This window comes from Trachemys scripta, chromosome 19 (genome assembly GCF_013100865.1).
Source record: "Trachemys scripta elegans isolate TJP31775 chromosome 19, CAS_Tse_1.0, whole genome shotgun sequence".
Taxonomy (NCBI): Eukaryota; Metazoa; Chordata; order Testudines; family Emydidae; genus Trachemys; species Trachemys scripta.
The window spans coordinates 1618565-1635843 of record NC_048316.1 but is presented as its reverse complement, the minus strand read 5'-3'; the positions used below and the strand labels follow the sequence as shown (position 1 = coordinate 1635843).

At 59.8% G+C, this 17279-nt stretch overlaps 1 protein-coding gene across 2 annotated transcripts in view; it reads left to right on the top strand.

The window, feature by feature from the left end:
* ESPN (espin) overlaps positions 1-17279 on the top strand; it is a 76167-nt gene that overhangs the window by 38758 nt on the left and 20130 nt on the right. For both annotated transcript variants that reach the window (XM_034753576.1, XM_034753577.1), the window contains exons 8-9: positions 11323-11484; positions 12111-12303. In XM_034753576.1, the coding sequence (XP_034609467.1) occupies positions 11323-11484; positions 12111-12303 (355 nt within the window). The remainder of the gene's footprint in view (positions 1-11322; positions 11485-12110; positions 12304-17279) is intronic.

The following is a 17279-nucleotide window of genomic DNA, read 5'->3' as shown; positions in this document are numbered from 1 at the left end:
CAGCCAATAGCCCCAAGGAGGGGAGGGGTTGACAGGTCTGATCAGGGCTGCTGGTGGTGACAGACTGCTCCCCCAAAGCCGCGGTCAGTCCATCGATGGCGCGTTCACTGGCTCTCTGGCTAGCGTCTCAGCGCTGGTGTCCCTGTGTGGGAAATGCCCACTCAGCGCATGAGCAGCTGTTGAGGGTGGCACCCAGAGGCCCCAGACAGGAGCGGGGCGCCCGGTACATTCGGAGCAAGAGACAGTGTCCGCTCCAAAGAGGCTGCAGTCTCCCTGCAGCATGACGCAGGGAGCGGGCAAGGACCCGGCGGGACGAGGGGTGAGGGGCCTGGGCTCCCTCCTGAGCCGAGCCCCAGGACACTTCCCGCAGAGCCGCTGTCCCTAGGCCGGGGGCCAGCACAGGAGGAGCAGCGGGACGCCGGGTGCAGGGGGAGAGGCCAGCATCTGCCCCGTGGCCCAGTCCTGACTGCAGCGCGGCCCGTCTGCTCCACAGGGCAACTTACAGCTGTCTCTGATGCTGCAGCTTGGCCCTGGGCATTTGTATGTCGTCTGCCCTCTGCCGTGCACAGCTGGGATCTGATACACCTCCGTCAAAGCCCCTTGGAAACGGCCTTCGCCCACTGTCACTGGTTGCCCCCTTCCCATGTCCACGCGCGGGGACGCTGTTCTACCAGAGTCACCTCTGCACGCTGGATAAAGGGACGAGCTGCTGCGGGTGCTCCCAGGCCTTGCTGCTGGCGGGTCTGGGCCCTGGCTGGGGGGTTTCTGCTCCTCAGAAGAAGGTTTATTAGCCAGGGATAAAAGTGGCCCCTAAGTCCAGACCCGGTATTCCAGGGAGCAGGATGAGCCCCTCGCTCCCCGGGACATGGGCGGCACGTTCCCAGCCTGCCTGCAGGGCCTGGGTATGGTGGGGCTCCGGGCTGTGGGGATTGCAGGGGTGAGCGGGAGGAGCGCCTGTCTGATGGGAGGCCGGGAGCCTGGGAACCGCAACAGTAGCTCTTTGTGCAGTTCCTTGGCACCTGTGCCTCTCCCACAGGCTGTGCTTGGAAACATGATGGCCGAGTTTCTAATTTGCTTAATTGCGCAAGGGCTCGTCCAGGGCTGGAAGGAGGCGATTACAGCTCAGAAGGCAGCAAAAAGCTTAACCTTGCCCTTTGTCCGGAGCCAGGCCCCGGCTGTGCCTGGCCCCCGGGGACAGCACCCCCCTCTGAAGAGTCCTTTCCATTGTGCATGAGTTGAGTGCTGCACGGCCAGCCCTGGAGGCTAAGGTCCTCTGCACGCCCCCGACTGGCTCTGGCAGCAGCTGGTCCTGCTCTGTGCCCCTGAGCCATTTCCAGGGTGCAGCAAGTGCCGTCTCCCTGCCCCCATGCTCTCCGCTGGGGTGAGGGGCGTGGAGCTGGGCAGGGAGCATGGCTCACCAGGCTGTACTGACACCCATGGCTCAGAGGAGAGGGGCCATGCACCATCACCACCCCCGCCCCAGCCGTCTCCACGCACTGCTGCCCCCGGGCCATGGCTGTAGGCACAGGCGTGAACAGGAAGGGTGAGAACGTGGCGCCCTTTGGGACTCCACAGTCGTGTCTGGTGCCGTCTGCCAGCACAGAACCCGCACGGCAGGGTCTCCCAGTCAGGCTTGCTCCGGGGGCCTCAGGGGCCTCAGCACAGACACCCCCGGGCTCTGGGACCCCCCTGTGACTGACTGGAATGAAGCTGCCTCTCGGGCCAGGCTGAGCGGGCTCTAGTTCTGGGGGCCGAGGGCTGGGGTGGTGCACAGCCCCATGGCATGCACTGGTCTGCTGGGCAGGGGACTGTCTGGTGGTGCTCTGGGCATGAGGGAGCAGCTGGCAGTGCTGTCTGGTCTCTGACATGAGGGAGCGTTCGTGGAAGAAGCAAGTCCTGAACTAAGGAAAGAATCCTGCTGCAGAACTGAGATGCTGCAACCAATGCTCAGGGCCTCGCTGGCTGCAATGGCGTAGAAAATAAATACACAAGTGTCCAGTTTCTCTGCAACGCGGCCCCCTGGCAGCTTAGTGCAGAAGCGACAGGTCAGCACTCAGCCGGCTCCTGGGCTCCTGAAAGCCAGCAGCCACTTCCTGCTCCAGTTCCGGGTGCAGTTGGCCCGAGGACAGGGGGGAGCGTTTCCTCAGAAGGGGGCGCTGGGTTGTGGGGACATTAGATTGAAAGCCTGTACCTACCAGCCCCAGGAATGGCAGGTGTAACGGCACCGGCAGCCTCCCGGGCTCCTCCCGGGTGTGGGGACTGCGGGGCTGGCAGTGATAGGCACGCGTTGAGGTGGCAGTGCGTTAGCAGGGGACTTCTGGTGCCTGTTTCTGTTGTCTGGGCCTTGTGGGGTGGATGGGTAGCCTGGACGGACGGGAGACACCCCAGGAGGCACAAGGCGAAGTCTGGAAAGCTGTGATCCCCCACCTCCCGTGTGATTGAGGTGCCCCCTACCCCTGCACAGGGGTGCCAGACTCAGTGCTCTGGTTTTCCAGTGCCCTAGCACTGAGCAGCAGGTGCTGCGACACTTCCTAGCCACACTGCCTCCTGGACGGGCCTGGGGGACGTAGCTGTTTGGAGGCTCCCCGGGGCAACGGATGGTCCAGCCGGCAGAGCAGAGCTGAAATGCCAATGTGTTCTGAAATGAGCCCAATGGTCATGGGGAGCCCAGAATCCCGCTTCCCCCCGAAACGAACCCCAGACGAGCACCAGCTGCTATCAATGGGTCTTACCCTGACTGCAGACACTGGGCCCAAGTCCTGCAGACTGAGTCAGGGTAGGGCAGTATTTGGACAACTGGCCCTAGATGGGCGTCCGGTGCAAGGGGAGTAGCAAACGGCCAGGAGAAGTGGCCCCCTGCACCACACTGTCCCTTTCACACACACAAATCCCCCCAGAGCCAGACGGCTGAGCCGGAGTGCCCCACGCGAACCAGCCCTTTACCCAGCTCTCCCATGGAACTGTGCCCCACCCCCGGGGGGAGCATCCGGCCAGGGAAAGTGCCCTCCTGCATGCAGTATCAGTTGGTTGGAAATGGATCCCCTCCAAGGACGTTTTAATGATGCCTCCCCTGCCTGCTCCCTCCCCAACCAATGTCTGACTTCACCCAGATAATGATCCCTGCAGCTGGAGGCTCATTAACTATTGAACACCCAGCCCAGAGACAAGAGACACCAGGGCTGGAAGGTGAGACCCAAATGCTGCAGAGCAGGAACCACTCGCCACAGGGCACGTCTTCCCAGTGCAGGGAGAGCTGCCCAGGCTGTCTCCCCCCACCGGTGCACTGTCCTTTGCCCTCTGCCACACGCCGCCAGTGCAAGGTTTAGCGCACGCTGGCTTGGGCAATTGTATTGTTTAACCTAGTAAAGAATCACTGACTCCCTGGTACCGCTGCACCTTATTGTACATATGCAAAGGACATTTGCATGTGCTACCAAGGGCTCAGGTGAGCCATTAGGGATGAGGGAGATTCTGGAGCCACAGCAGTCAGGAGAGGTGCTAACCTCTGTGTGCTTCCAGGTGCATTGTTCATTCGTGGGGTGCCTGGGATCCCGCCCAGGAAATGGCCACTCGCGGCCTGGCTCCGTTACACCGTCTCACGCAGCAGACGACGTGTGAAATCCTTGGGGCTCAATGGCTATGACAGTGTGCACATCAGCCAGCAGGCGCGCCATGTTCTCCGCCATTGGCGCCCGAGTCTGGCCTGGCCAGAGCGGCGTCTGCCGGCAGCCTGGGACTGAGCCCTTTCCTGCAGGTGCTGGTAACAGAGGCAGTTCAGCCCGTCTGGTGTGACACGTGTGATCCCCCGCCCCCCGCTCCCAGGTGTGTCAGTGACGGGGCCCTGCCTGAGGGGCTCTGCCTTTCCGAACGCCCCTGCATGACAGCTGCGATCAAACGGGATGGGAGGCTTGCGCTGCGATCACAGGAGTCTGTGCTGGGCATGCTGGTGTCTTGCAGGCTGGACTGGGCTGAGGGCCACCGCAGTGCTGGCCAGCGCGCCGCTCCGGCTTGGCAGAGCGGGCAGCAGGGCCAGTGACTGCACAGCGCACTCCTAGGTGCTGGGCTTGTAAAATGTATCCCGCTGCGGGGCATAAGGGGCAGAGCCCTCTATACTTGGGGGCCGAGGCTGTGTGTGAAACCCCAGGGAGGGTATAAGGGGCAGAGCTTGGGGGCTGGGTGTGAAGCCACGCAGGTAGGAGGAAAATTGAAAAGACTCCCAGCCCCAGCTGCCCACTCTGGGGGAGAGATGGCGTGAGGAGATGGCCTCTTGCCCTCGCTACCTTTCCACTTCCAGGCCCACTCCAGTAACAACTGGCCACCCAAGTTACAAGCCACCATCTCTCCTTCCGGAGGGGAACCAGGTCTGACGTAGCGGAATGCCACTGACGCTCCCCAGCTGAGTGCGCATTCTGGCCTGACTCCCGCACTGGTATGGGGCCTCTCTCCTCTAGCCCCGGCTCCAGTCTGAGCCCATATACCCCAAAGACCATGTGCATTCCCCTGGGCAGTCGCGGGAGCACGTCTGGGCAGGGAGGCGTGTCCTGGTTCCAGCTTCCTTGATGGTGATGGAGTTTTTGTTGGGTTTGTTCTTTGCCATGGGGGTGGGGTGGGGACAACATGTTGAGCGCGTCTATCAGGATACTGGTGTGTTTGGGGGCAGACGTATGCCCGAGTGCAGTTTGCATCTGCTGCTCTGAGCCACATTATGCTGTGATCAGCACCAGCTTTTGTCATTTGTTAAGCCTTGTGGTGCCTCAGATACTCCTCTGGGAACCCCACCTGTATCCTTCTAGGCTGCACCTGGCTTATCTCCTGCCACAGGGGCAGTGACCCCAGCCCAGCAGCCAGAGTTCACAAACACCCAGTGGCTCCCATTGTTCTCCGCGGGAGAGGGGTTCTCCGTTGTTCTCCGCGGGAGAGGGGTTCTCCGTTGTTCTCCGCGGGAGACGGGTTCTCCATTGTTCTCCACTGGCTGCTGACCATTTTGGAAAGTGAGGTCATTGATTGATAGATTCTTAGATTGCGAGGCCATCGTGATCCTCTAGTGTATACCCATGCATAGACTCCTGCCCCCAGACACCAGATCTACCACTCCCTTTGCCCTCGCCCACCTGTGTACCAGCAGCCTCCTTCCATCACCATCAACTACTGAACCCACAATAACCTTCAAAGCTATATTTAAATAGATGGTTTGTAGCCAACTGAAGCTAGTTAAAGTGAGTGATTACAAAGTGGCAGAGTCTCCAGCAACTAACGTGCAGGGTGCAGGATATTTTTCTCCACTTCCCATGCTGTGTTACCATCAGCTCCCCAGGGCTGTACTCATTGTGTCTCTCCGGCAGAAAAACCATATGATGTGGTGGGTGTTAGTCTAGCTACTTTGAGATGAGCAGAGTCAATAAATACTCAACTCCTCTGTGCACGGCTAATGCCTCGTACTGCTGCCTGGTGGCTTAGCACCGCACGAGGCATGCTATTTCCTAGCACACCCTCCCTTCATGGTGTCACAAAGGCTCCCAAAGAAGCAAGGATTGGAGGGGAGCCTCGCACAGCGGAAGTGCCTAGCTCAGTGGGCAAGGGAGTCACCGCTGCTCCCATAGCAGCGTGAGAGCAGCAGCGGGGGCCTGGGCAGCTAGGCAGCGTGAGGTTTGACGGGTATGGAGCAGGTGGAGAGAAGTGTCATGCAGGGGTTTGCCATCTTGGGGGAACAGTCTGGGCACTGTACCCAGGCACGATACAGAAAGCTGGGCCCTGCCCCAGCCCCGGAGAGCTGACAGCTGACTAGAGCAGAGTGCCAGCATTCCCTACCCGGCCTGCACCCTGCTCCCCACCTGGCCCTTTAGCACACAGACAGCGGGGGCTGGTCCACGAGGTAGTTCACAGACGCTTTTGGGCAGGGCCTGTTTTTAATGTGTGCATGTGTTAGCACCCAGCTGGACGGGGCCCCGATTCCCAATCCAGGCCTCAGGCACTGCCTCAGTGCAGCTGATAAATACCACATTGGAGCCAGGGCCGTTCTGTGAGAGTAACCCGCAACCCCCCTACCCCCCGCCAGCATGACGCCCTGCACAGGGTCCCCGGGGCTGGGCCGAGCGCCCTGTGCTGCGAGGGGAGTGCGGCAGGCAGGCAGGCAGGGGCTGGGCCCAAGGTAATGCTAGCCGTGCCTGTCACAGAGCTGCTGAGAGATGCCTGCCGGGGCTGTGTCTGCACTTCGGGCGGGTGGGAGGATGCCAGGGTAATGCGAGCTGGATAGCGAGACTGTCAAACTGGAAAGAGCAGCCTGGGGAGCCAGGCAATTGCCCACCCTGCAGAACAGGGGTTCAGAGCTGCAGGGAAACGGGGCGCTGGCCCCCTCTGGAATAACAGAGCCTGGGGGTGTCTCCTGCAAGGAGCACCGAGGTGCAGACATAACGGACACACCCTGCCCGTGCTGGGACAGGTGGGAGTGTGGGCAGGGCCTGCCCTTACCCAGGGGGGCTGAGTGGGCGAGGGGAGAGCAGCTGGCAGAGTCCGAGCCAAGGTCTCTGGTGCTGATGGGCAGAGACAACAGGTGAGCAGCCCTCACATTCCTCCTGCCTCTGCAGTCAGATGTGGCATCGCCAGGGCTGCAGGTGCATTCCTGCAACGGGCCAGCAAAGCTCCTGCAGCATTAGCCGAAGGGGGCCAAGTGCCCTGCAAAGCAGTGGGGCTCAGCCGCCCGGCATGGGCTCCATCACACTGCACTTAGCGAGGGACACAGGCTTGGGCGGGATCTCCCGGGCCACCGCGTCCAGCCCCTGCTGTCACAGGCAGCCCCGTCATCGAACCCCTTCACAAACGTGGCCAGCTCGTTAGGGCCTGCCATCTACAAGCTCGTTAGTGCCCCCGCTCCTGCTGTTGGGCGGCTGATCCCACACCTCGCCCCTCTGATGGTTACAAACATTCTTCTCATTTCCAGCTACATTTATTCCTGGACTGTTCAGTCCCTTTGTCAAACCCCTCTGAAAGCAGAAGCTTCCTTAACCCCCCCACCCCGCCCACAGTGAACATCTCTTCCACAAGCCCGCCTCCGTTAACCCCCCCCAGACAGGAGGGACTTGACCAAACCATGCACCACTTCAGCACTGGCCACGTTCGCCCTGGCTGGCCTGTGCTGGGGCTCCTTGCGCCTGGAGGAAATGCATTGGCAGCAATGCCAGTCCCCATTGGCACAAAGCAGGGCAGACGTGGTGCAGCTGATGTTGGCTTTTGACCCTTTGACACAAACGGCTCACAACCGCTGCACTCGTGTCCTGACCCCAGTGCCCCTTCTGGGATGCTGACTGGGCCTGCCTTAGGTTGGGACTTGCATGTGTGCGGAGGCCACTGAGATTGTGGGTGTTTCACAGGAAAGGCCAATGGCATCTCCTGGGGCTCGCGGCTTGCATTGACCACCCCAATGGTCCCCGGGGGCGAGCCTGGGGTGGGCCGGAGCCACATTAAGGACTCGGAGGGCAGGGATGTGCGTGCAGAGCAGGGATTTCGAGATGCCCATTTTAAGGTTAATCTTCAGTTCTGGTTTTGTGAAGAGAAATGGGAGCTGCTGCCCCGTGATTGGCTAGTGACACTCAAGTGATGTCATTGCCAGGTGAGCCGATAGGTGTGGGTAATTCATTAGAGAGCTGCTGTAACCGGAGAGGCTGGCTCAGGTATCGCAGGTGTGCGGAGGCCAGGTATCGGGTGGCACTTTTGTTTCAGGCTGGCAGGTTTAGTGGGTCTTAGCCTCGCTAGGTGCAGGTAAGACGGGCTTTTACTTTACCCTACACACATTGCCTGGGGGTGGAGGGTCTTTGCTGGGGTCTCGCCCTCTGCTTTGCACTCCCATGGAAGCCCTGGTCCTTCACGCTGCACTGCTGGTCAGGGAGCGTTTGGTGCCCTGCTCCCTACTGGGCTGGGCTCTGCAGGAAGGGCCCTGACCACAGCCGGGGCACTGCTGCAGGCGGTGGGTGGTATGGGACAGTGCTGGAGTGTGCTTATGTGGTTGCAATGACAGTGGCTAGTTGTGGAGGGAGCAGAGTGGGACCGGAGGAGGAGGACTTGGGGGAGTCTTCGATTAGCACCACGACTGTGCTGCTCATGAGGGGGGATGCCGGTGTCTCAGTAAGGGACTCCTGGGAGACTTTTCCCCCTTCTCTGTGACCCACCTCGTATGCCACTGAGGAGGCCGGACTGGGGAGCCATCCCAGTCACCCCTGCAGGTGCGGGGCTGATCCTACGGGGCTATCAACGTGACATGAATCCGTGCCTGGCTGGCTCTCCTGGAGCACTGCCCAGCTGGCCTTCGTGTGCCGTGCCCAGAGAGACTGGAGGTAGGTGCCTCAGGAGCACAGGGCTGTCTAGTGATGCAGCTGGCCCCTGTCTGTCCTCGTGGCCCCTTTCCTCTGGGGAGGACGCGTGGGCTTTGTGGCTGGCACCGGAGCGTTTCGCATGTTTGATACTCTCCTTCCGTTTCCGTTACTTGTACTGTCGCGCCGATGCGTCCTCCATGGTTTTCTCCAGTCCTCCCTGATATTGGTGGGCAGAGTAACACGGGGGCGTCTGTCAGGCCAGGCACACGGAGGATGGGAGCACTGAGCTCACCTGCTGTCCTGCCGGCTTGGCCGTTGTCCCCCCACGTCTGTCTCTTCAGGAAGCAAAGCTCTGTAGGTCTGTAGGTCTCCAGCAAGGGCCGTGGCTAGCAAGGCTCCTGCAGCACCTCCAGTGCTTGGGCTATCAGATCTCTGCTCACTTGTGAGCACTCTAGCTCACAGATACCCGGGGGGGCACGGTACTGAACATGCTGCCGCCCCGTTAGCATTTCTTTATTAATGGTTTGGATCCTGCCAGGTCATTTATATTTTGGGAACAAAAAGCAAGAGATCTCCTCTGTGCAGCCACCAGCCTGCTTGTTTGCAACACCCAGAGCACAGGAGGCTGGCAAGAGTTGCCATCTTTAGCAGTTGTCCACTTCACTTTGCATCAGTTGCTGGCCAGAGCTGAGTCTTGCAGCAGCAGCGGATAGAGAGGCAGTCAAGGAAGGGGCCTTTTCTTCACTCACAGAGCCGGACTTCAGAACCAGTTGCCACTAGCCACCTAAAGCTCGGGGTCCATTTGAAGAACACAGCCCCTTTGCATTTGAGTGTTCATGCTGTGCATTGCCAAGGTGTCATTGGAACTGTATTTCCTTGCTAAGGGCCACATTCTGACCCCAGCTGCATTATTCTGGATTGTGATTGGTTTAACTGAGAGCAGAATTAGTCTGAGAGTCCAAAGGAGACTGAGTGAGCAGCACGTAGGCAATTACCAATGCAGATTGGCCTGTTTAATGTTCCAGTCATACAAATCATGGCCATGCAAAATCGTATGCAAGGGGGAAAGAGAGATGAATGCAAATAGCCTGGCCTCTGGAACAAAAGAGCCTGTGAGCTGGAGTCAGGGACTCTGAGATTCAGTAGCAAAGATGCAACCAGCAGTTCTCTGCTGTGCTGTCGGTGCGAGCCCCATTCCCCAGGGCCATGCTCCCAAGGCAGCAGTCCCTTCGGGCTGCCCGTCTGGTTGCAGGAAGGCTCACACTTGGGCCAGGGGCGACTTTTCGTGCCCCAGTGGCTTAGCACAAGGCCTCAACTATGTTCCTAGCCCACTGGCTCCACTGGGGCAGAGATCTAGGTCTGGTATGTAGCTGTCCCCCTCTGAGTGCCTCATCATCACTCATGTATTTACCCCACCACGTCGCTGTGCAGCAGGGCAGGGCTAGCAAGCCCAATCCACAGAGGGGGAACAAGACACAGCAAGAGTCACCCATGGAGTCTCTGGCAGAGCGGTGACTTGAACCCTCGTCTCCTGAGTCACAGCCTGGTGCCCTAGCCATTGGGTAGTTCTTCCCAAGACCAGGGGGCGGCTCTCTTGTAGCGATGCAGGCCAGCTCCCCCAGGGCTCAAGGCCAGCCTCCAATTGCAGGTGTTTACTGCATCATCCTAGAGCCCCATGAGCAGATGTCCCCGCAGTGTGATCCTCCCTACCCCAGCTCAGCACTCGCCCAGCAGAGCCGCCTGGTGACTGTCCCCGTAGCCAGGCACACTGGAGGAAGCACGCTCTGGAGATTAGTGAAACCTGGCTCAGAGGTGCTGATAGCCTCTGGGAAACAGCTAGTCCCGTTTCCAAGGACCTTTGTGCTATTACCTGCCTCATACAATCCAGGTCACTCAGCTGTTCTGCGCACAAAGCCCTTGAGATCTGCACCGCGGCGATTTAAAGCTGCTGCTCCCGGTGGGTCTTAGTTAGGTAAGAACTTCTATTGAAAGCAAAGTTTGGGGCTGTGGGAAGCGCCCAACCCCGCTGGCTTTGCGACGGGATAAGCTGCCCCAGCTAATCCGCAGGGGCTGGGATTGGATCCTAAACTCGCCTCAAACGGGGTTATGAAAACAAAGACTCAGCCAGGTTCTTAGTGCCGCGTGCAGGGCAGGTTTCAGGCCCTCGTGGCGTTATGGAATTGCATTCGCCTGCTCTCACCTCAGCAGCTAGACGCTAGCGAGAAGAGCGCACCAGGAAAACCTAAAATAGTCAATGAGATGTTTCAGTCCACTAGAAAATTACCCACAACGTCTCCTGCTCTGGGGGCTAACCCTGCCACTGTCACAGAACGGCCGTGGTATCTAATGCTGATAAATGTGGCATTCGGCTCTGTGTTCTGAATCCCAGCTCCACACATGGCGTATCGGCCGGGCTGTGTTCGGATACTTCGTTTCATGTGAAGCACAGAGGAGCTCGGGGAGATATTAATGCAAACGACATTGCAGGCTGTGTGCTGGAAACTGAAATGATTAAACAACCGAAGAGCAGCTCAGAACTGAGTTATTTCTCCAAGTGTTCATCCCCCAGTGAGTGTCAATGGACAATGCCCAGAATGCCTTTTTGTTCGGTGTCTGTACAGCACCCAGCACACTGGTCCTGGGCAATAACTGGGGCTCCTAGAGCCTCCAGTGATAGAAAGAAATAGAATAGCCCTGGTGGCGTTCATTGTACTGTGCACAGCACGCAGGGTGCAGTGCTACGAGGTGTGCTATGGAGCGAAGGATGCCTCTGTGGAGGAGGGTCTGGCCTGGGCTCAGTTTCCCTGCATGACCCGGGGCAAGTCACGTCCTGTCTCTGGACCCCAGTTCCCACCCGTGCCGAGTGAGGCTGCTCCTTCCTCCCCCCTTGTCTGTTTCAAAGCAGGGACACTCTCCCACTCCATGTATCGATAGCACACAGCAAACAGGGCCCTGCTCTCCTCGGGGGCCTCCCCATCTCCCCAGCGCAAACCCCGCTACCCCTTGTTGCTTGCAGTTATCGTCACACGACAGCACCTCGGAAGGCCTCCGGCGGGTCGACTCCAGCAGGAAATCGAGGAACTTCAGCAAGCAGCCCAGCACCGGGGATTACTACAAACACCTCGACAACAGTGCGGGGGAGCAGCCTGGCAGCTGGAAGATGGCACACAGCGAGGAGGTGAGCCACTAGCGCCGCTGCTCCCATCACCCGCAATTCAGCTGCTTTTCTCTGGGGCCCCAACCCTCAGGGCATCGAGCCTGAAGTCCTGAGCGAGCTCCCAGCGTCTGGGCGGGTCTGACTGGGCAGGGTGGGCCGCCGGGCCGATCGTGTTCGTACAGACATGGGCCTGCCTGGCTCAGGGGCTGGGACTGGGAAGCAGAGACTCCCCCTCTCGGGGACCCGTCCAAACCCACCCACCAGTGCCAGTGCCTGCTCCAGGGCTTGTATGAAATGAACTGGGGGGGCTCAGCCCAGTTCCCACTGCACAGATGTCTGCATCGTAAAGACCACTGGCCCGAGCTGGCCGTCTCGCCAGCAGCCTCCGCTGGGCCAGCCCCTGCTGCGTAGCCCCAGATCAGCGTGTGGGGAAGCTGCCTGCTGGCCCTGCTCTGTGGGATGAGCTTTGGCCTCCATTGCCAGCTCCCGCCAGCAAGGTCACTCGTCGTGGTCCCAGCTGAGAGCCCCTGGGCCCTGTCACAGACAGCAGCTGGCAGGGGGACAGCGGTAGCCAGTGCATTGCATCATGTGACTCGCTGGACCTTTACTGCCTGATTTCAATGTATGCATGTGTTGGTTTGTTTAAGGCGTCTCTTCTTTCCAACGACAACGTGCACAATGGGAGTGCGGCTGAGAACAAGCCCTCTGGGGAGATGACGCCCCCGCCCCCTCCCCCTCCGCTTCCTGAGAACATCTGTCCTCCACCCCCGCCCCCTCCACTGCCAACGGAGACTCAGGTGCCCTCTTTCAGCCAGCGCCGCTCGTCCTCTTCCACTGGAAGTAAGTTGCAGCGTCTCTGCCATGCGTTTGGGGCCTCCTGCGGCTGGTTTGACACCCCGGGCTCTGATCTGCGGGCTGGTAATGCAGCTTCCTGCCAAATGAGGGAGGGACCCAGGGTTGTCAAATAAAATTGCTGGTTTGTTTTCAGAATTCCCCCCCCCCCCCCCCAAGGGCGTCAAGAGAGACGTCAAATGAGTGGGAACAGGTAAGCTCATTAGAGCACACCCTGCAAAAGGCTTTAGCCCTGGCCCGTGTGGATGCGGCACCATATGTGGGGCTGGTTCGGACACACGCTAGTCCCTGTCTCTCCGTGCTCAGAGAACACACGGAGCGACAAGCAGCTGACGAGGAGCGGGTGGGGGGAGGCAAAGGCTAACATGCATAAGATGATGGGGGTGCTCTGCTGTACGGGGTTCCTATTTCTCTGCTGGGCACATGGGGACACCTGGCCAGCTTGCAGCCTCGTCAAGTAGGTTTATCATTGTGGCAAAGGATGTTTGGGATTTTGTGTGCATGGAGGGGGACAGGCGGGAGCTGGAATCAGTAAAGAGAGAGGCACTGAGTCAGCTGACATATCTCCCAATCAGCCTTACTGCAGCTTCCATTTACCATCGTAGGCTTGAGACTAGCGACAAGCCCTGATCCGCTCTGTAGCATAGAGACGGGGAGCAGGCGGGTCCCTGCTGCCAACAGCTTCCATTCTAAGTAGGCACAGGACATGCAGCTTGGCTGTTGCAGTTAAAGTCCTGGCCCCTTTGCCACTATGAATCGGTGCCGAACCTTTGTCAGGTGAACTGGCTGGAGGGAGAGTGGAGGGCACCGCTGCGCAGTATTGGAGGAAAAGGGACATGTCACTCACACGCAGGATGCTACACTTTGAGCTTTCTGAGTGGTTTGCCTGAGCGACGCCAACTGCAGCCCCCTTGGAGCTGGGCCCCATGGCAGCCAAGTAGGAGCTTCGTCTGTGCAACACATCTCAGAAACTGCCTCCAGTGCTTTGTTCCTGACCCTGCTTCCCTTCTGGAGCAGCGGCCAGGGTTTGGGTTTCCTCTCAGCCCCGTGGGCCCTGCCGGGGAGCGCCCTGTGCGCCAAGGCTGGAGATGGGGCCGGCACGTGCATACAGCAGCAGGGAGGTGGAGGCCATGGGGAGTGAGGCGTTCACACCGAGCAGGCTGTGTTGCTGACTCTACTCTACCAGGCCAGGCGGCTCCTGTCCCCTCTGGGCATCGTGGCAGCGGCTGGGCGGCTCTGGATGCCCCATACAGCACTTTGCAGGGTCTGTCTTTGAGTGGCCCTCGGCGGGTTGGGATGTGGGATCCAGAGGGAGCTCTTGGTAAAGACAGCGCTGACCCCAGGGAGAGAGACAGCTCTTCACATGCCCCAGCATTCCCTCAGAGGATCGCTGGCAGCCAGTGACCAAGGAGCCGTTAGGTCTGTCCACACAGCCCCAGCCCAGCTCCCGGAGCGGGGCTCGCACGGGCCCTCTGACGACAGCGGTGTAGACAGCGCTTTGAAGGTGCAGCTCAGACCCCAAAGCTTAGAGAGGGGGATGGGCGTCCGAGCTACAGTCCAAACCGCAGCCTCAAAGTGAGCACTTGTGGGAGCCCAGCTCTGTCTGCCCTGGCCGGGGGGCTGAGCAGACCGGCCCTGGCCGGGGGGCTGAGCAGACCGGCCCTGGCCAGCCTGGCCTGACGCAGAGCAGTGCCCTGTAGCCCACGGCTTTATTCTGCAGCTGTCAGTGGAGAAGCTGCACTCGGATCCTTCCCTTTGTACCCTCCTCTGGGAGCCCTGACGCGTCTGGAATGGGACAGGGCTCCTGCCGGTGACATACGCTGCAGGGAGCCCTCAGGGGCTGTTCTCACAGCCCGGCCCCTGGGAGCTGCACAGTCTGGGAAACAGCTCTGGGGGGTCCCCAAACTCAGCTCTGGCTAGAAGAGGCAGCCGGGGCTGCCTGCTCCCTGGCAGGGGAAGCACCCGCCAGCCTGGAGGAGAGCAGGCCCCCAGAGAAAAAAGCAAGTAGCAGGTCCTTAGGCCCTGAATTACGTGGCCCAGCTGGCGAAGCCTCCAGCCCAACCCCACCATGAGCCCCTGTGCCTGGGAGTGGCCAGGCTGTTTTCCCTCAGGCCCTGTCATCAGCATGAGGGGCTGTGGGGCCCCAAAGGGCCCTACACAGCTTGGGGGTCAACCCCTTCTGCAGAGTGCGTTAGCATGGAACAGTCAAACAGCCTGCCCCTCTGAGGGCCCCCCCACAGCTCTCCTGCAAGGCTACAGCTGCCCCCAGCCACACTGATCCATTGCATAGCACCCCCCCTTCCCTTTCCTGCCAATAGCTAGCCATCAATCTGTCTCTCTCTCCATCCATCCATCCAGCCTCCCTCTCTTTGCTATCAACTCCCCAGCCCCAAACTTCCTCCTTTTGTAGCGTGCTGGAGAGGTGGCCCTAAGTGCCCACAGCTGGCCCAGCCCTGTGCCCAATCTCCCTGCACTCAGGGGCAGCAGCTGGGCTCCTTCCTCCAGCCAGGGGGAGAGGGTTAACCCTGCCCTTGCCAGCCACCAGTCAAGCCCAGGGTAGCTGACCTGACAAGCCAGGCTGGTAAAGCGTCCCAGGAGCGGCTCACCTCTGCTGCTGTAAAGCACCAGACCCAAGCTCCCCCCCCCACTTTTCTCCCACCTTGTCTTCGCTAGCAAACGGTGTGTTTGCACACAATGAACGCCTCCTAGTGTAGACGAGGGGAGGTGTCCCTTAAATCGGTGTGAGCTGGTCACGGTGACACCGCCCCCGCCCCCCCAGATCCCTCAGCATCTCCCATCCAGCTCCCCTAGGACAGGCAAGGCCCCCATGGGGCAGCTGCTGTTCTCTGCAAGGCTCCCCTGACCGCCCCCAGCCCGGCCCCTGTATTGTCCCTGTGCCCAGCACTCATGCTGCTCTTCTCAGAGGGCAAGGCTGGGTTAGCCAGCGGTGGTGGGGGTTGGGCTTGGTGCCCTCAGATGAGGGAGGGGGGATCTTTAGGCACAGACAGGACGCAGGTTCCTGCACCCTCTGCATTCGGGGCTGGCCTCTGGGGCTGTGGGGCCTGCAAGGGTTTTGCTTTGTGCCATTGGGTCACAGAGCTGGGGGGCAGCTAGGCCACAGCCAGAATGGGGGAGGAGAAGCTACCAGGGCCTGCTGCTCCCATCCCCCTCTTTGAGGGTGTCAGGTGTACAGTTACCATTATTGATCGTGTGACTGACGGTGGAGGGGGCAGGCAGCATGGCAGGCGGAGGGGGGGCCCCTACAGGGCAAGCAGAGGGGGGCCCAGAGCAGCAGGCAGAGAGGGGCCCCCAGGGGGCAGGCAGAGGGACGCCCCTAGGGTGGCAGGCAGAATGGGGCCCCTCCAGAGGGGCAGGAAGAGGGGGCCCACCAGAAGGGGAAGGCTCTTTAAGAGGCCCCCAGAGGGGCAGGAAGTCCCTGCCCCAAAGAGCTGCCAGTCGCAATAGACCAGACGGACACAGGGTGGGAAGGGCTGGAACACACCAGCAGAGACCTGCGTGATGGCAGCAAACGGCATGTCAGTGTCAGGATTTATTGGTTTGTTCCTTTGGGGGGTTACTTAGGAGGGGATCAGCTACATGGAAAGAACAGGGAAGGGAGGGGCAGGGTTGAGGGGGACGGGGCAGGGGAGAAGAGAGTAAGGGTGCAGGTGTGGAGTGATGCTGAGGTGAAGAGACCCAGGGGAGCGGGGTTAGAGCAAACGGCCAATCAGCACAGGGCAGAGAAAGTCCAGTTAAACTGCAGGAAGGTCTCTGAATGCCCAGTGGTCCCTGCTCTGGCTGGTTCTGGTCCTACCAGCTGGGGCTCTAGCTGGCTCCTCTGCATTTCTCCCCCAGGGCTACATGGCGGGGAGAAGGGCAGCAGCTCCTAGATGCTAGTGCATCCGTGGGGGGAGAGGGGGAGAATCTCCCTTGCACAGGCCTGGGTCATACAGAGTCCTGTGAGGAGGTGCTCCCCCCACTATAGTTAACCTGTGGAACTCACTGCCACAAGATATCATGGAGACCTACCATAGGCGGGACTAGACAGGAGCTAGCCAGAGCCATGATAACTAGACCACCCAGAGCCACAACAGGCAGGGTTAACAATGTCCCATTATATGAAGAAACACCCCCATGGGCAGGTTATCCAAGCTTTGTCCGTTAGGGGTTTTCTTGCCTCATCCTCTGGCAGCTGGTGCCGACCACTGGGGGAGACAGGAGACTGGGGCCGGTGGGCTCCTGGTCTGATTTTACCTGGCAGGCCCCATGTTGCTCAGAGCCAGGCTGCCTGCAGACCCACTGGGCGCACCCTGCCACCACCCATCACCCCACAGTGCCCACCCCCTTGGCACTGCTGCTCCTTGGCACCTGCACAAAGCCTGAGCTTGCCGGCCTTGGGAGAGATTTGCCCTAGTGACCATCACTGGCACGAGAGCGGGTGGAGGAGCATTAATTGCAAGGCTCCTGTAGGGCATTAGGGATGTTTTTCCCTCTGCTCTCTCACTGGCCTCAGGGTCAGACCCACGGAGCCTGCCCCGCGTCCATAGCATGACGAATCTCAGCCCCTCTGGCTGTGTCTTTAAGATGCAGTGACCAATTGGAGCTGGCAGCCCCAGAGCAGCAAGCCACTGGTGTCCCAGATACCAGAGACTGCAGCTGTCCAGATTGTCTTAAGCCAGTTACTCTGAAGGTGTGACATGCACGGTGCTCTATAACCCCGTCGCAGAGCTGCTGCGCTTCCAACAGCCCCGAGCGGGAAAATGAGCCTGGGGATTTCTGCTGCCCGCCACCCTAGTGACGGGACAGAGTCACGACTGTCATATGGGCGATACTTATGGAGATCTCCTCGTCCTCGGAAAGGCTGGCTCCCCTCACGCCTCTCCTGAAGAAACTGCTCAGGATTAATGGTAACTTTTGGCAGACTCTGCACCACACCTGGGAAACAGTAGCTAAAATAACAGCGT